The 24588-nt window shown below is 38.1% G+C and overlaps 2 protein-coding genes across 3 annotated transcripts in view; both read right to left on the bottom strand.

Moving 5' to 3' along the window:
* Nucleotides 1-146: 146 nt before the first annotated feature.
* On the bottom strand, nt 147-3395 carry LOC148167519 (glutathione-specific gamma-glutamylcyclotransferase 1). The gene is made up of 3 exons (XM_088048177.1): nt 2963-3395; nt 2761-2796; nt 147-872 (listed from the first exon to the last, which is right to left on the bottom strand). Exons 1-3 carry the CDS (start codon nt 3158-3160, stop codon nt 351-353), a joined length of 756 nt encoding a protein of 251 aa, XP_087904303.1. The 5' UTR covers nt 3161-3395; the 3' UTR covers nt 147-350.
* A 6913-nt stretch (nt 3396-10308) lies between these two features.
* Delta (neurogenic locus protein delta) overlaps nt 10309-24588 on the bottom strand; it is a 39575-nt gene continuing 25295 nt past the window's right edge. The window contains exons 1-8 of one of the 2 annotated variants that reach the window (XM_088047730.1): nt 20054-20071; nt 17517-17632; nt 16975-17256; nt 16044-16101; nt 13833-14078; nt 13437-13497; nt 11294-12580; nt 10309-11228 (exon numbers count right to left, since the gene is read on the bottom strand). In XM_088047730.1, the coding sequence (XP_087903856.1) occupies nt 11108-11228; nt 11294-12580; nt 13437-13497; nt 13833-14078; nt 16044-16101; nt 16975-17256; nt 17517-17564 (2103 nt within the window). In that variant the 5' untranslated portion in view covers nt 17565-17632; nt 20054-20071 and the 3' untranslated portion in view covers nt 10309-11107. Of the gene's footprint in view, nt 11229-11293; nt 12581-13436; nt 13498-13832; nt 14079-16043; nt 16102-16974; nt 17257-17516; nt 17633-20053; nt 20072-24588 lie in introns of those variants that run through there. The other variant, XM_088047729.1, reaches the window with a different exon arrangement.

The raw sequence follows: 24588 nt of genomic DNA, 5'->3' as shown, positions 1-24588 counted from the left end.
TGTCTGCTTATCGAAGGTTGATGACCTTTCTTCTCATAGCCACAGTGCATACACCAAATTACTGCAAATATTTACACAATCACTGCCAGTGTTTATTGATGTGTCCTTCTGACATAAGGTCACTCTAGCTATTAAATTTGAATAGGTTTCCATATTAAATATTCTTTATTTGTTAATTATAAAATCACAGTTGAGCCAATACAAAAATATCTCTTAGTAGCAGCACAAGTCTTCTTATAAAAATCGAGTAAATGCAAAAATAAAATATAAATCACATCAATTCTAAAATATGAGGGTACTACATAGTAGTCCGTGATTAAAGCAGCCGGAAGCTGCGATAAATAAATAAATTAAATATTCAAACAACGTAACGTTTTTTCGGGAACTCTCGTCGTGTGCTGGAACGTTTCGACTCTGTCTTGGTTATCATCAGAACTGTCAGTGGAGCGTCGCCGCTCCTCTTTGACAAAAGTAACACAGCCTTCACCGTCACCCATTAGCGTCCGAAGACACATTTTCTTTTCTTTGACTCTTTTTAACACCTCTTCCTCCAGACCATAAAGATGTTGATCATCACAATCCGGAAAGTGATGCTTCATGAAATTGGCTAGTCTTAACACGTATTCTACGTTGTACCCACTGGGTCCTTGACAGTCCAGAATCTGCTCGGCAATGTCCTCCACTTGTGCGTCTCCCATCCACAACGGGTTTTTCGGAGTAGCCATATACAATAACACTTTGAAGGGTTCGCCGTGGATGGGGTAAAAAGTTGTAAAAATCGTTGAGTAACCTCCTAGTTCACATTCTCTCCTCGATAGGTACGGAATGGCAGCCTCTCCACTTACAGCGAATGCGATGCCGTAAACCAAACCCTGCAATTACTAAAAATCGTCAGTTTTTTCCAACTGGTTATGATAATCGAACGGTGAATTGAAGCGGCTCGAAATTTTTGTACGCTTGCCAAATTTTATTTTAAACAACCGACACGTGGAACGTGATTGCGGCAGTTCCAAACGAGCTTTCACATCATTTGAAATTCGCGTCACCACGTGGAAATTATTAGGCACAACTATTTGGGTGGAAATCAACAATGGGCGTCTAAACCTTGACCTTCCCAAGTAAAAATTCAGCCTTTTTAAAAATGGAATAAGACAAGTTTACGGTACGACACAGGAAGGTTCGTTGAAATTTGCCCTTTTGTCGGCATTATTATTTACGTAGCCTCAATTTCGCGCCACTTAATATAAATAAAACGGAGAAATTGGCTCAACAGATCGTCTACAGTTGAATTTATTGTTCGTGCTATCACGGTCAGGACGCATGATTATCTAACTATTTTTAGAAGATCCATAATATATAGGGAATTAATATTATTATCAAATAAATTAAGAAGAGACCAGTTATTTAATCAAGGTTGATCTTTGCTGCTTGCAAGTGTGTAGCTCAAAGATAAGGGTGAATGTTATCATTATCAAATACCGCACAAGTAAAATAATGATAGCAACATAGCCATGGAAAGACAGCTGTTGGCAATACTTCTTTGCGATAAGAGATACTAAAACGCGAAAGCAATTCATTACGAAAATTTCAGTTCGTTCTTAGAAACATTTAACATTAAGTGAAAAATAACGGCACCGATGATTGCAATTGACATTTAACTCAAACTATTAATGTTCTGATAAACAATATTCGTCAACACGCAAGACAAAACAAATTTTTCCTAGAATGTTGTGCAGTTTCTTTACCAACAATGACTTGCAATTCGGGCGTCACTTTACTTTTACCAAGAAGGGCTAACACGTCTGTGCAGAAATTTTAAGAAATACGGCCGCAGGAAGTTTCCGAGCACAATTTTTAATAAATTGACAAACTGAAATAGATCTCTTGTTTCGTTCATTTACACCAGGAAAAGAATTGGAACCTTGTACTATTTTTACACCAAAACGGCCTCCTCGTTTTTATCATTTTTGTTGTTTCAGTGGACCCCTTTGCCTGAAATGTATTTCGGTCCGAAATAAATTCGCAAAAAAACAAAATTTTGATATTAATATCTGCTCCCACGATTTTAGATTTGAAGCGCAGAATATCCTGAAATTGTCAGTCTATTTTCGAGTAATTGGGTCAATGTCACTGTAGAAAGTGCTAAATTTGAGTCATTCAATAAACTGGTAATGTAAGTCAAGTATATTATCACAATAAAAGTAATTCAGTAGCGTGAGCAGTGATCAATAAATTTAAGTCTGTTGAACTGAAATTACGATAATAAATGTGTACTTTGATATGTGACTAATTATGTATTGACACAGGTACGTACACGTAATTTAAAAAATCGTAAAAATTGAAAACAATAATCAAATTTACGAGCGCAATTAAAGTGAAAATACAAACAAAACCGCATGCCCTTAATTCCGTCTTATCGTTTTTGTTCTAAATTGCGAAAAATGTAGTTCCCAGTTTTATCTTTATTTGATTGATATAAATATGAGATAAAAGCGAGACGTTCAACTCAGACAGTTTAGATAAATAAACAAACAGGTACCGATGCGGAAGTAGTTGACCGCTATATAATTACATACTTACAAAAGTCAGCGGAATCATATGTCGGGAATTTAATAAACCTGTAAATAATAGCCCGTTCTCTTAAAATCGATCTCACGCAACAAAACCGCGTTATAAAAAGCGCAAATCATAATGGAATTGTTTTAGCACATTTAAGTAGTTTCGTAGAAAGTGATAATTACAATAATTTTCAAAACTCACCTTATTGTGTTCAACCAAAGTGGCAACCCGTCCAGGCTGTAAAAAAAAGAATAAATATAACAACTGAGTTAAAAATAAGATTGTACTTGCCGAAAAACCGAGTTTAGCAACCTACACAAAAAGGACTTCAAAAATAGTCCACATTCATTGTCGAAAGAGAAACTCGCTTAGTAATTACGTTACAATTTGGAAAACTTGTTACCTTTTCTTCGGTACCGCGATGAGTGGTGTTCCCCTGCCAAAAGCGACGGTAATATCCTTGGACATATCCTGTGACGGCCTTATGGAACTGGAAGCCGGGTTTCCAACACAGAGAGCCATAAGCAAAAACCCATAAAGCCTTGGTTTCGTTGTGGAAAACTTCGTCTTCGAGGAGAGCCACACCGCTTGCCGCTTCCATGCTGAAGCTGATGCAACACTTCCGATACAGCTGTCAGAAGTGTTGGATCATCCTAACTCCACGCACAAAGAGGACCAACTACTCGCTATCGGTGAAAAGCGCACGAGGTTTCGGGCAATAATTTCCAAGCGCGCGAATTTATTTTTAAATTTGCATTCTTACACATGCGTTTTGAGCACTAGAATACGAACTACAACTGATTTATCAACGTGTCAAAGTGGGAGAAGATTACGGTATGGTGCGTAAACGGGTCGGTGCGAATGCGCGCACTTGAGATACTTTTCCGAGATTTGGGGGTCGAGGAAAGACAAGATTTTTTTGAGCAACATCCCAATTTCACTTTGCTTTTTTATTCCTCAATAACTGACGCTAAAGAAAATTTTTTTTCTCAATTTTTAATACCTTGAATTTTCATCATTTCACTCTGAATTTGTTGTAGCAAGTTTCTAAATTAAAGGGTGTGAAATGATGTTGAAAATCGGAACGACGGGGAAAAAGAATTTTATTTTAGCGTACTAATTTAAAACTAAGTACTACAATTATCCCTCATTTAACATATTCTTACTAATTATAATAAGTTCTACATTCCGTTAAAAAAATTACCAAATTAGGAAAAGAACACATATGTGTCTCTGCAAATTTTGACTCTGTTGTAATATAATCGATTTTTTTAAATAATTTGTTGTATTGAAATTATGACACAGAAATTTCGGAATGGAACCGGAAAATAATTAAAATTTCGATAATTTGTTTTACCTGCTGGAGACAAAACCGTTTTTTTTTTCAGAAATATTTTCCTGCACAATCCTAAATAGATTTTTACATAATTAGAGGCGGTCGCAGCAAAAGTCAAAGGACCCAAATTTTTGCCACGTTACTGTACAATTCATGCTTTTTAGATGATTCAAAACCGAATTAATTAAAGAAGTTTATCATTGATAAAACTAACATTAGTCAATGTTTATTAACAAAACAATCATTGATATCCTTGAGTATCGTTGTAAAAACAAAGATTTGTTATTTTACCGACTTTCGGAAAGAAGAAAAATTAAATTTTTTTAAATATTGATTGGAATGAGGAAACGGTTCATGAAAGAAAAAGTTGCCGGACGAATAATATAACTGTCGTGTGTGTATGAGTTAAATTAAATTCATCAGAATTTATTGATGAAGTTTAATTTAAATAATTCCTTTTATAATAAACAGAAGTATTTATCACACTATTCTATGGAAAATAATTAATACTGAATATTTAAATATTGACCTACTATTGATAAAAATGTAGATTTCTGTAACAGTTGCTGGAATGTGGCGACACAGCGTGGATAATAATGTAATTTTACCTTCACCCGGAATTATATTTTAAGAATTTACTCAGAGATGTCGCCAACAACTAAATACTTGATAAAGAGCCTGAATTATATCGAGGAAGATTAAACAAAAATAATAAGACGAAAAATCTATAGTAAAACAAATAATAAATAAATAAAAATCGTTTAAAAAAATATGTAAGCTTCAGCGGCACTGTTTTCAATTGAATTGAACATTAAATTAAACAAATAAATAATTTTTAACTTTTATTTTTGGTAATTGTAGCTGCATAAAAGTCAATTTTTTGTATTTTGTTGAATTGAAAAAACCTTGAATTTTCAATTTGAAGCGAAACCAAGGCAGGTTTGAATAGCGCTTCGTATGAATGGTCTTTAGCTTCTTACCTGAATTTTAAAACAGGCCCGCAAGGGACAGATTGTTAGCGGAACAATTAGCGTTATGACATACGGTTACCAAATTTTGTCGAGGGATGAAGAAGCAGCATCTGCTTATAACATTTGCCATTTTCAAGAAAAAAGAATGGAATGAACTGGTGAAACGATGCTGCAATCGAAAAGAAAAAAATGGTTTTATTACTAACATTGGTTTAATTGCAAGATCGCAATTAGTACAGTGGAAAAGAAAGTGGTATTTTATGCAAATAAGTACATAAAACTCATGTACATTCTCTTATATAACTCACGGAAAATACCAAATGTGAGAGCATCAATCTGGGATAAATTTATTGGGTAGTTTAAGTGCAAATCCGCGGCTAGATTTTAGTAGGATAATTAAAATATTACATAAACTGTGTTTTTTCGGCGTGAGCCGTAACAACCATAAAACTGCAGATTTCAGAGTCGACTCTTTGGACAGGTAAAATTTTGATATTGGATGGACCACAAATAGTGCCCTCAACAGTCGACATCTGTTGTACGACGGCATCTGCACGTTTCTCGAGATTCCAACAAATGGCTTATTGCAGTTTTAGACTTTTTTAAGGGAGTCTTATCTAATCATCTCCGATGCAATCAATTGCATCATGATCCACATTAATATTTTCATGAAATCTTGAAAACACGTTTCATCATTTAAGCTTCTTCTAGTTTTATCGATATGTCGCAACGATTAAATTAAATAACTTCGTTTCGCAAAGTCCAAATTTAACACTCCATAAAATGTGGGTTTAAAAAAAGGCTGCGGGCTGTAGAGGATCACTTACAAAACTGTTGATATGGTGATGATCAACGGGAACTTTCATTTCCATATTATTTTAAATGCTTTTAACGCGGACTTTCTACTGAATATGGCTCGTTATCGCGCGAAATAACCAACAATCGAAGATTCACAATTTTATTAGATCGTAAATTATTGACCGACAACATTAAACTCAATTTCTAGCTATTAAACTAAAAAAAGGAATGCTGCGACCAGACCAGTGGCGCAACTGAAGATAATATCATAATGTTATTAAGACAGGTTGATATTTACAAATATCGATGTAATAACAATAAAATAGCAGTTATATTATAGAAAAAATGCAAATGTGAATCATTCACGATAATTAGTTTTGATTGTAACTTTTTTCGTGACATTTATATCCGTTTGGTAACGTTTTATTTGTTGTCAAAATCGGCTAACTCGTTTAACCTCGTTTCCTGCTCAAGTCGTGATGAAGATGTGAAATATTTATTTCAATTTAAATACTTGTTTCATCAATTCTCGATGTCACTTTCTACGACTGTTTTTCTATAAATATTTTTAGGCTGTTCAATAACAAAAATTGAGAGAGAAAGGCATTGAAACATGAAATGTTATTAACTGAATACAGATCGAGAATAACTACAGATTACGCTGAAACGTTTTACGATGATGTACAGGAAATAGAAGCTTGCATAGGGGGAACTGTCCGATTATTATATCACGGTAGTCCAGGCGTCTTTATATAAGAAGATGTGATTTATGGTTGCAAATTTAATAAAAGGGAGCGATAACGGCCTTTTGTGTCAACACAACTTGTCTCCTCGTAATGAAACCAAAATCTTCTTAACCACATAATGTAGCTATTTTATGTCCTCGTCAAAGAAAATGTCTTTTATGGGGAATGTATGCCAACTGGCGTACCCATAATTTCTACTGTATCATTTATTAGTTTATAGGTAGGTATAGCTCGGTACTGTACAAGTACGACATTCCAATACGAAGATGCTTCCTTACGTGAAAGTAGTGTTGCAAGTTAGCATGTAGGTAGGTGACTGGAAGATACGCTGTTAGTAAAAACGGTACTTATATAATTGATCAATATGCAGAAAACACTCTAATATCTAATTAGTATCTAATTACCGGAGTACCATTTGTCGCGACGGGATTTATTTAGAACGTCAATACTAGTTCGAACCAATTATCAATTTTTGGTTGACGGTACCACATATACTATTCAGAGCGTGTTTATTAAGTACTTTGTAATTAATTGCCAAGCTTCGTTAATTTTATGGCACAATTAAGCACAGATACGTCAGTACCACTCCGAGCCATAAGCTAATCATGTAGGATTCGAAAAACGGCTTATTTTACTTCGCTCAATACAATGGATATTGAAAAAATATCGATTTAAAGCCTTTAAGAACATATCGTAATATTGATCAATCCGTTCGAGACTGTCCCACGGGAATTTGTAGCCGGAGCCGCATGAATTTCACTTTGTTTCGAATTGTTTCGTTTTTGTCAAAGCCCAAAAATGCGAGCAGAAATTGCAGCGTACTTATGCAACTAATGGAAAATGGGATCTGTCGTCTAGTTCGTCCGTCACAGTTTTTTCCGTAAACCGGTACTGGCGCTGTAGGTAAAATAATTAATTTATTATACAATCATTGACCAGTATGTACACATTGATTTGTGAAATAACACATTAGTTGCATCTCTTTCAAATATGAATTTTTATCTTTCGAACAACAATCTTCGGAATGCTTCACGAAAGTATGTCGATCTATGTCTATAGGTGACGTCGCTATTTTTTACCTAAAATATTTAGAAAATCTAATGGGAATTCAGTGTTGTTGCGAATAGTGTTCATCAATTTCTCTTGGGTTTTTTCCCCTGACAATTGTCTCAGCTGTCCGACGATTTACATAAAAAATAAAAACAGAGAACGACGATTACCTTTCGTGAATAATAAACAACGACAAATTCATTTAATTACGCTCTGATAATTATCTTAATGTAATGTTTACAAATTAAATTATAACTGATCGAATGCAAATCTTCGTCTCGACTACGGTTTTTTTTATGTTAAGTCAACAGCAAAAGTGTTCAGCAGGTTATAAAATTAAAAACGTTCCCACGGTAAAAGTAGTTATTATTTCTTGAAATCGATACAGAGGATGTTTGATTATTGAATTCTACTCATGAGTTTTGTTCTATTTTGATATAATTAACCAAATTCGGCTTCTGGTTTCATTCTAACAGTCCAACAAAAACTTGAACAGAGCCGATCCTGAATCTATTTTGCAAATGATCAAATTTCATCTATTTTTATATTTCTGGAACAAAATGAGTGAAGGACTTTCGAATTTTACAATCAACTTTGGGATTAAAATGACACCTGCCACATATATTGTTGTAGATAAAAATAAAAACCACTTGAACTCGGCAGGTGCAAACCAGCAAGTGACATTCTCAAAACACAAAAATTGTTAATAAAATTAAACTCGATTTGATCTGTTTGCATTATAAAATTAAATATATTACACGTCTTCCTTAGAATGCTCAAAACCACAGTGCTATTATTCTAGAAACCACTTTTATAAGCCATATACACGGTTCAGTGGTCATAATGTTATGTTGGTTGTCATAAAAACGTAAAATATGGAGCACACAGTTTTATAGCCTTTTAACTATTCAAATGGATTCGCTTGGAACATCTCTTTTACTATTTCGACGTGATTATTTTAATCAGATAACTAATTTGAAATTCTTTGGAAATTTTGATAAACATCGTTTTTTTACTTTCAATAGTTCGTTGGATAATGAACTAAAATTATGAATGAGACAGGTATAAAACACCTGCTTAAATTGCACATTTTTCCTGACAGGAAAGAACGGAACTTATCTCATTTTCACTAAGGCTGTCACAGGCTGGTAAAAATGAAGCATCATGAATATGTATGGAGCCGTGAAAATTAATATTCACTGATTCCTAGTAATAAATTTGCCGTGAACAGGAAATGGATCGAAATTGGTGCACCGCCACTGCATCGCGAGAGTAAATCTCTAATATGTAACCGTTTAATTTAGTGATAGAAATTGGTAACAGTATTTTATCGGTGATCTACGCTTACAGGCTGTTATTTGGTCAATTGCCTTAATTACAGACGAAAATAGCCTCCCAAAAGACGTACCATGCGGTGGAGGTTCTAAAGAATCCACGCTCATTTGTCTGAGAGATTTTACAGAAATTTGTCATCTCGTCAAACCTCCCACGTGGGAATGCCATCCAAACTCGTGGAAAATTCACAAAAGGATTATCGGATTTTACAAATTAGATGAGGCAAATGAGGGTCTCAAGTACTTGCCGAAAAGACGAATGATGGCTTGTCATTTCCACTACCGGTGGTTATTGTTTGCTTTAGAATTGGTCGTGAAGACATTGGCGTTTATTCAAGTTCTTTCAAACGGATTGAATGGTATTTATGTTTTTATTCGATAAAACGATAAATCACGCACGTTGCAATTTTTGTCGGGATTCGGCAAACTTTCTCTGCCACTGTGGTAGATATTTAGACAAAGAGAAGATTTATGGTCACCGGTGCGAAATGAATAACTTGTCTTCTCGGAAGGACAATTTTGTTTGAATTTGAAGAAGTAAGTAATATTGAAATCATAATAAAGTGGTCCCGTTGTGTGAATTGTTTGAACTGCCGGCAACAAGCTGTTGAAATTTTTAAGTAATTTTCTTTCGACTAATTTAAGTTGCATAAATTTGTTCGTAACGGTAGATTTACAATAAATTTATCTATCCGCGATAGATTGGATTTTAAGTGTGCCAGATAGAATAAGACAGACATTTAGAAATGACGAGTGTAGCAAGGTTAGAGGTCGCATCGACGGCCAAATTTGCATTTGAACAAATTAATTGTATCTTTGTAAATTGTACGTCCTCAATTTAGCGAAGATATTCCTGTGATTGTGAAGGTTTTATAGGTCACAACAGCAGGTCGGAGGTTGTCAGTTCATGACCTCAAACCGACGTTCACCTGACGGAACGGGAGTCATCTTTTACTTACAATCATAAAGAACCGTTCGTATTTTATGAATTCATTCTAAAATATGCTCAGGAATTTCCACGGTTTTTATTTAAAAGAACAATTAAGAGTGAGCAAGCAATTAATGCACGTGTTTTTAAGCAAACAGACGTTGTTGCGATTATTTATTTGCCTTTGTTCTAATGGCATTAGCAATTTCATTAAAAGGTTAGACAACAAAGTGAACCAGAAAGCGGGTGTTGTTCGAAGTTTGCCTTTTTACTTGGATGGACATCAATTCTTGGAACGTCCTTTGTCGAACCGAACGCTCACCTGGCGCGTAATAATGGCAGTCGACATAATGCATCTTTTTCGTTACATTACTCGCCCGAAAGAAAAGCCAAACGTAAAGAACAAAAAAATTTATTATGATAACTTTAAATAACATCATTCACGTGAGGAACAATACAGCTTCGCTAGGGAAGGTTTAATTAAGAAACATGAACAATTTGTAATAATGACATTTAGTTTACATGCTTTAAATATACAATAATATATTACAAAACGTCTTTTTGACAATAATAAGTCTTTCAACTTGTCCAAGTGGTTAAGTAGTACAACAAGTGTTTTTAGATCAGTGTCGTAGAGCGATCTTCGGATCGTTCTATAACACGGTAGCAAATGACTTAGTTATAATAAGAGGAACATCGCGTCTTTGTTCAAAATTATCATCAGATACAGGTGTCTAATACTAATTAACGTTCATATTTATAAAAGTTCGTTTGTTGCTTCGGACTAGAGCTTCAACAAAAATGCAACTCAACCAATTGGAAGTTCGAATCGGAAGCAATCTATTAATAAGAAAAATGCTTGCTTACAAGTATTGAGATAAGTCCGTGTAAGTAGACAACGCTGACTTAGTTAATTTTAGATTCATCACATTACAATAACAATTTAGTGTTATATTAGTTACATACTACTTGACGAGACGGCGCCGCGCCCCACCCTCAAAGCGGGCTTAATATTACACCACAATCTTTGGTTTTCTAACTAGAATTTTTCTCCAATGACTACAAAAACAAGGTAAAAAAGAGACACGGAAACAATTATTCTAACATATGTACAATATATTACAAACAAAAGTGTTCGGTCACTGAAGAGATATTCTAGTCATGTTTATTGGCGGTGTTTAAAGCGGCGTCAAAGGTAGAGGGCGAAGGCTCCTTGGACACAGGACCGTACAGTCCCAAATTTGAGTACTCATGCAACCATAAGTTACGTCGACGATCCCGCATGCTAGCAATTAGAGCGAATAATAAATATAACTGTACATCGTGCCCTAGGCTAACGGCGAGATCGGCGTCACATACACTCAGTCATACTTATAAACCTAACTCTACACCTCCGTGGCGAAGAGACCCGCTGAAATCGCATCTGGGCGGTGGAAGTGTTCTTCTATCACATAAACGCCGCCATTGGACTCCTTTTCCACCGGCCTCTTCATAAGGGAAGGATCACTATAAAAACACAAGAGAGAAAAACGTAAGAATCTGTGCAGATTGAGGTGAAAATGACGACCTACCTGGAGCCGCATACAGCCGACGCGTTTGACATCACAGACAAACGTTTCGAACTGATCACGTTGTTGGTGCATTTGCCCCATGAATTTTTTATCATGTGAGCATCAGCCGCCATCGCAGCTCCTCGCTTCGCGAAACTGCTGTTTGCGGCGTTTTGTTCGTTCTGCAGTCTAGCTTCTTCGTCGGCTCGCGCCTTCTCCCGTTTACGGCGCTGTTTCAAGCAGACGATGACACCGACCGCGACTAATACTACTAATGGTACGAAAGTGGAGATCGTCGCGATGACCACGACGTGCTCCGTCGTCAAGTTCGATTCTGAGGACACTCTGGCACTCGGCGCCGCGCTCGAAGACACTTCCTCGCATCGGCGGCCCAAGAAACCCGGCGCGCACCGACACTCGAACCCGTGGACGCGGTTCACGCAGGTGCCGCCGTGCTGGCAAGGCTCGAGTTGGCATTCATCGACTTCTTCGCTGCAGTCTTTTCCTGCAAAACCAGGCGCGCACTTGCACTGATAGTCATTGATCAGCTGCAGGCAGGTGCCGCCGTTGGCACACGGTTTGGTGATGCAATAGTCTACGCGGTTCTGGCACAACGGCCCCACGAACCCCGGCACGCACTGGCATCGAAATTCGTTGATCTTGTCGACGCAGGTGCCGCCATTCCGACAGGGATTTCCTAGACAGTCGTCGATGTTGATTTCACAGCGTTCGCCGGCGAAACCCGACGGACAGATGCACCTGAAGCCGGAGGTGCTCTCGACGCACTTTCCATCGTTGCTGCACGGGTTGGGATTGCAGCTGTTGATTTGGTATTCGCAATCGACGCCGCCGTAGCCTGGACGGCATGCACACCGATAACCGCTGTCGGTGATGATGCAAGAGCCGGCGTTCCGGCACGGTGACTCGTCGCAAGTCTTCACGGAAGATTCACAGAGTGGGCCGCTGTGACCCGGTGGACAAATGCAGATGTTGAGAGTGCTGTTGCGGTTGCAAGTGCCGCCGTTCAAGCACGGGGTTTTGGTACAGTCGTGCAGAGGGACTTCGCAGTTGGTGCCGGTGTAGCCGGCGGGGCAACTGCACGTGTAGCTGCCTTGGCCCGTGTTGAAGCACGTGCCTCCATTACGGCAGGGTTTATGGTTGGTACAGAAGTTGAGATCTTGGTTGCAAAATAGACCGCCCCAGCCTTCGTTGCAGAGACAGTCCCACGGTTTTACGCAAGTACCGTGCATACAGCCGGGATAGCGTTGGCACTGGTCACAAAGAGGACCTTCCCATCCAGATTGGCACCTGCAGAAGAAAAAAAAATCTTTAGCAAAAAAAATCGGATTACAGAGAACAAGTGGAGCTTTTAATGAAAGGTTCGATATCTGTATGAAATATGAATAGTCGAGGAGTTTTAATGATCGGCATCTGACGATTCGCGAGCTAATAGGATTGACGCTTCAAGGATTTTCACATGGAGTCTGAGAACACGGTGGTTTTACGTTGTTCGTTCACGTACGTGTATGACACGCTAATAAGGACGAAATATGTCGGTGTATAGTTATAATTCTGTAGCCGGGAAGTAGATTACACAATATCCTGCAAAAATAACGGAGCTCGCGGCTTATGGTATGAGAATCAAAGAGTTTAGATGATTTCGTGGGGTGCAAAAGCCACCGGTAATCGGTATCGTCACACGAGTAGGTTCTCGGACATTATTTATTTATTCAAATCATGTGTTTGGGAGCGAGTGTATTCGGATCGTATCGGGCAGCTCATTGAGTTGCAGCTTGGATCGCAGACCGGGCCGCGCGGGGAGTTCTGGGGGGGATGCAACACGCCCACAGAGCCGTTTCCCACGCTGCCCGTTGGCAAGTATGCAGGTCAAGGAAAGGTTACCTGCGGGTCGCCGGCCCAATCCGCATACACTGTACTGCACACAGCTTCTTCCGCTTGGATCCGACTAAGAGACGACTAATAACCACCTAACTCGGACAAACTTCTTGAAAATTATAGGGCTAGCTGTTCTGATGAATTCGATTCGTATCCGACACTCACGCTCAACAACACAACTTTCCCGATCGATTTTACCACACGGAGATTTCAACGATGGATCAAATGAGGAGAGAAGAATATAAAGTTGTGTTCTAATATTACTTACCGACACTCGTTAGGTTTGGTGCAATGACCATGTTGTTCGTCACAGCCTGGCAGGCATCGAGCTGAAACAAAATAAAATCATCAATTAAAAAATCCAAACACTTTCGAAAATTTCACGAATTTGTGCCAGCGTTGTCAAGATCAAGAAGCGCCCTGTATATGCGCAGGTATGCTGCGATCGTGGGAAGAGTGCCGGCTGTGCAGTCGACAGCAGCTGAGCGCTCACGTCTTTAGCTCTCGCGGTCAAAGTTTTTGTTTTATGATCAAAAATCATCTTTTTTTGTTCCGTTCTATTTTTACCTCGACGATTCGAGGACGAAATCTTCACGCTACCAGAGACTAGTCCATATCAAAACAAGCGGAAAGAGATATAGTAAAGAGCCATCTGGCCACTTACGTTTTGTACAGTAGTCTCCCGTCCATCCAGCTAGGCAGACACGTTCGCCCGTGGGAGAACAGCTGTAGTGACCGAAATTGTCGTCTCGGGGGCGACAGAGGTTCTCGCAACCCTTGCCGTAATAGTGGGATTTGCACGTAACCCTGTATTCAAATTTCAGGGTGGAATACTTGGAGCTATGCACATCTTCCGTCCACGTGTCGCTGACGTCCAAATATCGTTGTCGTGTCAGCCGACTAACCAAAACTGCGAAAGAAAAATAAAAAAAGATTAGAAGTGTTACATTGTAACCTTGTTCCATTTACAGCGTAATAAGGGTGTGAGGTGTGTGGGGCATTTATCACAGCGCGATGGCATCATGCAGGTAGACGTTGTGGACAAAATTCTAAAGTAAATTTGAACGGACCGAGATGGTAGACGTGTGAGAAACAGAGTGCACCTGCATGATGCATCGAGCATCCTGCACTTCGCAGCTGTATCCGGTGAAGCTGTGGCAACTAGTGACGAGCACACCTTTATATTTATTGTAACCTCTCCAGATTCAAATCTAGGTATTAATTAAAATTTTGATTATGTGAAGGGTGGACCTATTGGGTCTTCGGTACGAATAATGCAGCAGGTGGAATGCCTGGTTACTCCCGATTTCGTTTCTCAGGTGTGAGACGACAATCTTATCGAGACTAGGGGCGAAAGGTAAAGGAAGTTCAAGATAATATTCCACAAGTTGAGGGGGAGAAGCAAAAGGGACAGGACATCCGGTGTAATGCCCCGAATCGAGCACGTTTTGGCGAGCCGGTATTGTGTAACAAGTCTTAAGATTTACGCCGTATGAGTTATTGTGTGAACCGACGATTTGAAGCAGCATTTTTCCCGATGAGCGTCGAATGCAGTCTGTAAGATCTCTAAAATAAATAGCCTCACTGAGACAGGTTCTTGGTTTAATTAACGGGCACCCGTTAATGTGGAGAAAGAACCATGAGAGCCGCTTGAACAGAACAGAGACAAAGTACGTGCAGCTAAAACGATAAGCAGACATAGGAAATACAAGAAGATTGTTTTGAAAAATTCTTCGGTGACTATTCTCCAGAAAGTGAGCATACCGGCTATGTCCGCGTTTTTTCGAAAGCACCGACCAGCGTCCTGTCTTCTACAATTAAAACTCTACTTGACAGCAGCATGGGACATTACTATAAATTTTCGACATGATTACCATAAATCAAGTTGGAAGCGCATATTAAACGAGCACATAATACACTTTTCCGGGGTTTTATACAATATATGCTACTACTGGATCTTTTATGTTACCCGTAGAACTTAATAATACAACGTGTGAACGGACTTAATTAGATACTATGCAGTTCTTTTATATCTGATTTCTTTTAATGATCCCAGCATACATTATGCTATAAATATATAACATTTTCTTAACAAGTCTATAAACTCTAATGGGCTGTAGTCAAATTGCTACTAATTGCGGTCGGAGAGAAACAACGCGAGTAAAGAAACACGACGCGAAGAAGGTCGAGATTAAAAACGTCAAACTAGGGTCTCGGCAATGACATAATCGAATCGGTCAAAAGGGACTAGAAATCTATTTATCATTTTGTCAACTGCACAGTTGAACGGCCCTAAAACCCATAGAGAAGGGGAAGGGAATAGTATAGAACGGTTACTCTATAGCACCTGGTCGTTGTACAGCCTGTACATGAAATTCGACGACGGTCGAAAGTCGCAATAAACGGTTGCAAGGCGAAGAAAGATGAATTTTAGGGAAGTCGAACGGACCACATTTACAATGTTTACATGTCATAAAGTCGTTGTTCGTGGGAATCGTCAACTTCCTGAAAACATCATCCTTTCGGCCTAATCAAATTTAATTAAATCGTTACCGAAGCCTCAGTAAAACGGAAATGACACGCGAACGAACGAGCAAAATTGGCGAATTGAAAATGTTAGCTCCCATCGGTGTAAGAAGAACGAGGTGGAGGAAATATCAGCGCGACGCGCATCAAAGCGGAAGAACCTTTTAGGTTATCAGGAAGAGGGCTGGTTTGTTGGTAGCTAAGAGTTGACAGCTGTTATGCATGTGGCTTCTACCGTGCCATACTATGATATTTATTTAGTTTTCGAGAACGGCGTTACTCATATACCACACACACCTCCAAGGGTACTCTTGGAAAAATTCCGACAATTTGCCAAGAATTCACTCACCTGCAGGATGCGACGTCTGGTTGCCGTGCCATGCTTCCACAATCAACGAAAATGTACGCTGTAACAGAAGGATAAGAAATCGGTTAATTTTGCAGATCTAAGAGAAAACAACTTTCACTGAAGATGCCAAGTTATTTAACGTGCGATACCGCTTTTTATGATCGACTAGACTCGAAACGGAACGTACTAAAACATTTACTTAAATTTCTAACGATGAGATCGCGAACAGAGAAAGAAACTCTCAAACATTCAAAGATGAGTCTGCACGGCTTGCTGTAACAATAAACAATACAAAACCGGTTGAGTATGAGCATCTTATGCTTATTGCGCACGAAATTGTGGGAAAATTTCGTTTTTTAGCTCATTTTTACCACAAGTCAGATTGTTCGTTCGGAAAATTGGACGACGAGTTGATTGACAATTGCACTCGTAACAAAGACGAGGAATGCAGAGAATTCCGTTGGAAACACGGAACCTCTTCTTTAAATTATACAGAAAACGCGTTACGCTTTCCAATTTCACCGGTGAAAAAATTCTTAATTACTAACGTAATAAACTTATAGAAATTAATTAATCAGACCGAAATATTCTCCCGACTTGTGTGACGGAACAAGCGAGAGACAGTCTGAGGAAACAAAAATAAAACATACATAAACATCGTTTGATCAATAAATCTATTATAATTAATTTTGAGTTTATAAAGTGCGTTTCCCACGGCAGATACCTGCTTCGAGCCGGTATAAGATGCTACAAATCGTTCGGCGGAAATAGTACAGTCGCGGTAATAATCGCGAGTTGGTTTTCTGCGAGAGTCGAATGAATGGACCAAATAAACTACGTCCTAGAGCAAAATGTTGTTAGGGTGACCCGCATGAAGACGAGGCAGGTGGTAGATTCAACTTGGGGGACCGTTTCATGTTTCTGTACTTACCGGCCAAGTGAAGGGAAACGGCAAAGCGATGGAGTTGTCGAATCCGTTCTGGGGATTGTCCGAGTCAAGTTCCGTGGTGATGACATCTCCAAAGGTGCACGGAGACGTGGTGTCGATCTTGACTTGGTACTCCTTCAGGCAGACTCTGAAGCGGGGCCGACACGTTCCTTCGCACTCAGAGTTTGGTCCGGAGATGCCGGTACAACATTTTCCTAAATCGTCCTTTCCGGCTTCGTTGTCGAAAGATATCAGTCGTAGTTCAAAAACTCCGGATGATTCCGCCTGTCAGAAATTGTTGTTGTTGAAATGAATGGAATCTCCTCCGAATCCCGCGAGAACGCATGTGTTTCCGATTTATTACAGAGTCGAAATAGTTCAGTTGGCTATTTTAAGACGCGATAGATGGGCTATCGAAATGAGGTTGTTATTGTTCGCGTGCAGCGTGAGACACTGACCAGGTTGATATATCACTGTCTCACGCAGATATCGTACAATTCGCGAATGCATTACCGCGGAATTCGAGCTCGGTGTTCGTTGTTTACCTGCTGATGGGCGAAGATGAAGAAGACTAGAAACGTAATCCAAGACATGGTGGTGATGGCTCCTCGCGCTCGAGAGGGATTCAGCAGCTTCGTTGTGCTGTTACCTCAGAGGTGATCTGCAACACCACGCCATAGGCAATTGTCAATTACACACACTGTAGTCACACTAACACTATCGGGGATTCACAGCACAGCACATGCAAAAGGTGTTAGTGATTAGTAAGTACGTCGACTGGGACCCCATATCGACTTCGACGCGGCACACCACCAGCACTCGTATATCCAAGGACTCGTCGCGTTGTTACTACAAGCACGAACGGCAGATGCAGACTGAAGCTTTCAACAGTCACGGAGCCGGCTTCGGTTCGGTGTGGTAGCGTCTAGGGAGGGGAGCGCTCTAAGGGGTACTGCGTGCTTCCGCCAGAGCTCTCCGCACTTTACTATACGAGTTTTTGAGTTTACTATACCACACCACGCTCGCAAGCTTGCTACCCTCGAATGGGCAGCCACCCGGCGTGCCCGCTTTAATATGAGGGACTCACCAGCTGCTCGCTGAGGTAACCCGAGGGTAGCTAGCCGTCGGTACGACACCACCCACTCGCGCGACCACCCCACCAACTCGCGAAACTAACCTTCATCAACAAGACCTTCGCCACGGACGCGAAGTCCAAATTCCCGACGACACCACCGCTTTTACTTCATATTCATTGTATAATCGCCAATTTCCTACTTCCTTTCATTAATACTACATTATTTTACTTTACATCCACCGACCAACAAAATCCGATTTTTCTGAGTTCTTCAAGAATTCCAATACTTTTCTGTAATTACTGTCATTTATTACTCGGCTCCTGCAATATGACGATAGCATGCCATATTGAAGACCCTTTATTGTCAAAACATCAATTTACCGGACCACAATTGTATGCCTTAACAAATGACAACGTTATACCCCAAGCAATAAAATTATATATAGTTCCGCCTCTAGTATAAAGGAGCTTTCATTGATAAAATTATTACCACATTCTTTGAATGAAACTACTGACGCCTCCGACACGTATGCAAACCACATACTCATTCGCAGAATTGATAAATAAAATACAAGCATCCACGATCTCATAACAAACCCTTGGAAACAAACAAAAGAATTACATCATATTCGACAGAACTACTAAAACGGCTTCTCCTGAACCACTTTAACAAATCTGATTAAAGTATTCTTATAATCCGCTTATTTTTAGTTTAAGAACAATAATCTAATTAACTAATTACGCGTCCATCTAACAGATTTATTGTTTATTTGTTTTATTTAAACGTCAACATCTCAGGAAAACGAGAGCGATCTTGAGAACTTTCTTCGCAATTATATTAAACAGATATTTTTAATGGACCTTCAGAGACCGAAATAAAATTCGAGAATATTAAAAACTCCAAGGAAATGCAAAATATTGTTACACAACATTCTTTACCTCATGTGTGAAGACACCTTAAAAAAAGGCTAGTTAACACTTTTTAACTTAATGAAGTCAATTTAGTTATTTAGTTACTTCAAAGCCGACCTCTTGGTTCGTTTTTCCTCATGTTGTAATTACCAATTATGTAATAAATTGAGTAAAAACGAGATTTGTTCGTACCAAAAAACTTAATCTGATGACCGGAAATTGAGGTTGTTTCGAGGATCATCATGAATTAATAGCCAACGTTATTAGTTTATTTAATAATCACGTAAAGTTTTACAAAATATTCGTTAATTTTATCTGAAGGAAGATTTTGCTTTGCTAAGATTTTCATGTTTCGTGATAAACCGTATCGCTAAAAGCTTGTATTTTATCAATGTGTTCTCGGAGAATTGAGATAAAACCGAGTCAAGTGGATTGTTCAAAAACACGCTGTATATAAGATGGTAGCAAATAAAAAACCTGCATTATGTTTCGAATTATCGCTTCATTTCATAAAATTTTTAAATAACACGACGCGCATCCGGGCACCTTGACATTGCCAACTCTTAACCTAATTAACATGCAACTGTTGAACAAATAAGGGTGAAATTATGCTAAAATGACTGTAATATACGACACCGTTGTATATGACCATACCATAAAATAGGTCATCATTCATGTACAATAATTGTATACATGCACGAGGTAATTTTACATGAATTTCTGTACAACCATTTCTGATCACTCAGTCGAACATGTCAGTTTCGTTTGTCGATAATTGGCAATGTGAAATTACCGCACTATTATTCTGAATTAAAGTGAAAATGTGCCAACATAAACTCAAAAAACGCAACTTTATTTTTAGAGCCAGTTACCGAAAAATGAATCATCTCGCTAATAAAAATAAACACCATTGAAGAGAACGATTTGTGGCGCCGTTAATTACAATCACTTTGATTTTTATGCAAATCGTCTCTAAATTGTGACTTGACTAATTTTCGCTCTAAAATTACCCACTTCACAATATTTAGATTATATATCCAAAATAATAAACAACACAGAGAGCCCATTAGAAATGATATTAAAATTTGTACGTACTTACAAGGTTGAAAATTTAGCACACACAAACATTAACAAACAACATTTCACAACGAATATCACTGACAATTTTTATAACGACCGACTGCCCCGGAAGCTATAATGAAACTAAATACTATTTAAATAAGTACCTCCGAAGTTAAAAAAGTCATTATCTAACACACGGCTCATCAATTGCATCATATTTTTTCCCGAAATGACATTGCTATTTTGTGCCAGCGACACCAACGTCCAAGGTCTTAATCTTCAAGGGTCGAAATTGAGCAAAAACCGTACTTTTACCCAGAAAAAAGTTTTATTGTTTAAAATTACATAATCACTTTAACTTCAATATCCTGACACGTGCAACTAACGCTGTATTAAATTCCAACTGCAATAAAATTTCGTCGGGATAAACAAGCGTCCTAAATTCCCCGAAAATATTTTAGTGCAAATATTCCTTAATTTCCAAGAAGCGGGTTAACAAGAAGAGTTTATAGCGCTGCAACCGTTTTGAATAGGCGGCGACGCTGAATCGAAGCCGACAAAGAATGACCAACTGTCATCAGCGATGACTGATGAGTAATTATCTCAACACTTTTATTGAGTTCTACCGCAAAGTTCAGGTTGGGAGTACTAAAAAAACAAGAGAATTTTTACTAACTGCATTTCAGTGTCGCAACGAGGGGGGGAATACGTATCTAATGTACATGAAGAATTCTCTGGAGGTGGCAACCGCAGGGGGTGAAAGGAAAATCGGGTTTCGGAAAGGGATGGTTGCATTTGCGTAATATTTTACATTTTACAGGGTACGCGTGGACGTAAAAATTGTAAGATGTAATTATTTTAGGTTGTGTCATCGAAACAATAGTCTCTGGTAGAAAATTTGGAAAAAATCATTGAATGCTTTGTGAGAACACTTTCAAAACTGAAAACGCCTGTAAGGACGAATCAGAACAATATGACAGATGCGTGCTCTATTATCACACCGACTTATTACTAGTTATGCAAGTATAAACGCGCATCTTAACAATAGGGAAAAAGACAATGCGAGGTACAATTTCTAATTTGGAAATGTTAGTTGCGTTAGGTGGTTGTTCGTAGTATCTGCAGAGTAGGTGGATGCCAGGTGCTAGTTTGATAAGAAAATCTGTACCTGGCGGGAATCCCAAGTGAAAAACGCTTTGTGCAAACTTCGCATTTGGGATCAAATTCCCGCAGTCAGCTCGCACTAGAAGAGTTGTTTAAGGGATTTTGAAGAAGGGTTAAGATTAAGGCAGACGCACGCACTCTATTTTTAGAGTTTTTAAAATAGTTACCTAGCAATTTGTGGGAGGATTTTGTAAAACAGACATCTAATGTGGTGTGTTACTTCATTAAGAGCCATCTCCTTAAAGATAACATGAGGCTTCTCTGGGCGGTACACGCCCTTGAGCGTTTTACTACTTGCGCTTTTTTGCGCTCCTTAACACCTTCATCAAATGTAATTCTTATTAATAGCGAGCTTTCTGGGCCATTAAATATACATATAAACACCACGAGGTGGCTATTAGCATTAGATCAGGCAAATAATCTGTACTGTAATGATGAAACAAAACCGGTTTACACCATAAAATATATAGGTGCGAAATTGGGAGACGGTGTGTTTGCACTTCTCGGCAATATTTATTTATCCCACCGAGTATATGACTTACTATTAGGGTCACTTCCGGTACCGAGGGGCGGAAATCCCGAACAACCCCGGAAGTACTTGCCAATTTCGATCACCATCTAAAGTATCAACCTATATTCAATCACTTTAATGAATTCCACCCTCCAGATAAATCTGAAACGGGATTAAAATGATTGCTATTTTTTACTGCAAATCTGCCACTGACAGCTTTGCTCTTTTTTATTTCACACAATGTGCTTCCTGTTGAAAACATGTGGAAAATAGAATGATTCGTGCTCAGTGCACATATTAAATTTTACAAAAATCAAAAATTATTATTACTGTCTGTATGTATTACAAATAAACAAATAAATCGTTTTTCTTCGGCTGATTCATTGGATTTTTCTTAAGAAAACAAGTGAATCATAAATCAAAAAAGACCTTAATTGCCTAATTATTTTTTATGTCAGAATGTTTATTTTCATAAAAATAACAATAATAATAACAGGCTAGAAGTAATAAAGATTTTTCATAAATCTACGTTTGTTTTATTTGCTCCAGAAATGGTATTGGTGATTTATATTTTCTGATTCGCTTTTTTGGTGTCGAACACAAAAAAATATCCTTAGAGGGTAATTGAAAAGTGGGTGCAATTTTACAGTTTTTGATGTAAATTACACAGAAGAAACTCGACCGGAGACTTACCAGATAATATCACGGATAATCTTTCTTTTTGTATACAGGGTGTTTTTGAAATACACACCAAAATAAAAAACGGCAATTGGTGAAGACAAGTAGAATCATTTGACAAAAAATGTTGTAGATAAAAGTTTTTTTGTTTTCCAGATAAAATTAATCGAATCGTTGAAAAAAAATAAAAAATGGTTTGATTTCTTAAGGCTGCTAAAGATCGTGCTTAATTTTGGGTAGTGTATTTCAAAACAGCCTGTATGTGCTAAGAAATTTATTTAGAGCATTTAAATTAGAAGTATGTACATCAAAGTTTTAAAACCGTCTCAAATTACGGAGTAATAAAGCTCGTATTTTTTTTCAATTAATTTAAATTATGGAATTTCTGCGATTTTTTTCATCTTTGCTGTTTTTGTTAGAGAAAAATCCCTGCAGAAAACATATTACAGTCAAACCTGGATAAGAGAGAACTGGATAAGCGAGAAAACTCGATAAGCAAGGCCATTCGCCGGGTCCCATCAAGAGTTGAGTATTTTTTTAATTAGTATAAGATTAATAATAATTGTTAAAAATTAATAAATAACTAGTTATGTATTTTCTTATTTCATTCCTCATCTTGAGTAAGTGAGAAAACTCGTCCCAAGATCTTAATTAGTGAGAGACTGGGTAAATGAGAAACCTCTATAAGCGAGAACAAAATCTTGGTCCCTTGGACTCTCTCTTATCCAGGTTCGACTGTACTAAATGCTGATATATTGACCTATTCTGGACAACAACAATATCATTTCCTTCGTGTAAAATGGTTAAGAAGTCTAAATTTGAATCGGTAATGGTAGATTTTCTACATTCCTACTTATTGACTTTCTAATAAGACGTAAAATTTGATCGTTTAAAATCCTTTATGGATGAAATGAATGGTCATAGCTCACGAAAAGGCCGGACGTTTGTTTAATAATATTTATGGTATGTGCATTGCGCGGTTTTATGTTGGTCAAAAATAAGTCCGTCCACGTGTCAGCTTGCTGTCCAATTTGGCTAGAATAATGGTGAGAATGTGAAAAGAAAGTTAACAAGGAATAAAAAATGTGACCAACTGAAATTAAAAATCCAATACATTACCGATTTTATGTTAATTAAGTGACCGGTCAGTATTGCGGACAATTATCGAGAGAAAGTTTTATAAGTTGTACAAAGCAGCTCATTATCGCGTCATTTATAAGTGCATCTGCTAATAAGCAATTATTCTGAAAATCATGGTTTTACATAATGTTTCAGCTGGCGAGATTCGAATATCAGTCCTTGTGGCAGTGATTATAATTGAATTTAAATTTCATCAACTATTCTAGAGAGATGTTCCAGTTTGTATTTTTGTATCACGTTGAGAAATCTGTCGAAAATAGACTGGAAGCGTTTCGGGAGATTTATAGTTAAAAAATAATTTCACATCAACACACGTCATATTGTGTATGTTTTTATCTTAACGGCTCCTTTATTACATTTCATTTGATATTATGAAGGCTATTTTCCTTGTTTTAACTGAACCGCGAAAAAAATTCACTTGGCTGAAAAATTTGAATAAGTGCTTTGCAGCTTAACGGTACTTAAAGATTTGTTTACAAGCTGATTTATTTTTGAACTTGGCAATAAAATTCGTGATACTATGGAAATAAGAAGCACATTAAGCGTTTGTCTCACATGGTTAGCTGTTTAATTACCAACAATGAAACCCGAAATGTAAATTTCCCAAATCATGTTTTGTACCAAAGCGGAAATCCGAAATGAACGCTTGTACATGCATATTTTGTGCAATAATTACATACAAGCAAGGCCTTGTAGTCGCGGTAGATCTCAGAGATACACGCAAAAATTGTCAGTTTCGTATGTTAGGTGTTGAATTTTCATTAAGGCCGTGCTTCCGGCTTCAGATTTACAAAAAAATCTATGCAAGCTGCCTCAACATATGCAATATATGCAATATCATCAGAAGTCGGTAATAAATCACGATTTTTTATTCAAAAACGACCAGTTGCCTCAAAACAATTACCAATTGGCCTTACCTAAAGCAGTGTAGGCGAGCAGATGTTGCGAGGGTAGACAACTAAAAAACTCAAGGCTTTTGTGCCCTTGCTTCCCATTGTTCGATCGATTAAATTGAGTGATAAATTCTACCTCCCCCGAAAACCAAAACATCGGCCAACATTTCCCACACATACTT

This window comes from Gnatocerus cornutus, chromosome 10 (genome assembly GCF_029298725.1).
Source record: "Gnatocerus cornutus isolate USDA-ARS CGAHR chromosome 10, icGnaCorn1.1, whole genome shotgun sequence".
Taxonomy (NCBI): domain Eukaryota; kingdom Metazoa; phylum Arthropoda; class Insecta; order Coleoptera; family Tenebrionidae; genus Gnatocerus; species Gnatocerus cornutus.
This window is presented reverse-complemented; position numbering and strand designations above follow the sequence as displayed.

Bases quoted from the DNA above. Each gene is read 5' to 3' on its own strand.
- LOC148167519 (XM_088048177.1), bottom strand. From the start codon at position 3,160: ATGGAAGCGGCAAGCGGTGTGGCTCTCCTCGAAGACGAAGTTTTCCAC. The intron at 2,797-2,962 runs GTAACAAGTTTT...TTTTTTTTACAG, and splicing joins ATCGCGGTACCGAAGAAAAG to CCTGGACGGGTTGCCACTTT. The intron at 873-2,760 runs GTGAGTTTTGAA...TAGTAATTGCAG, and splicing joins CTTTGGTTGAACACAATAAG to GGTTTGGTTTACGGCATCGC.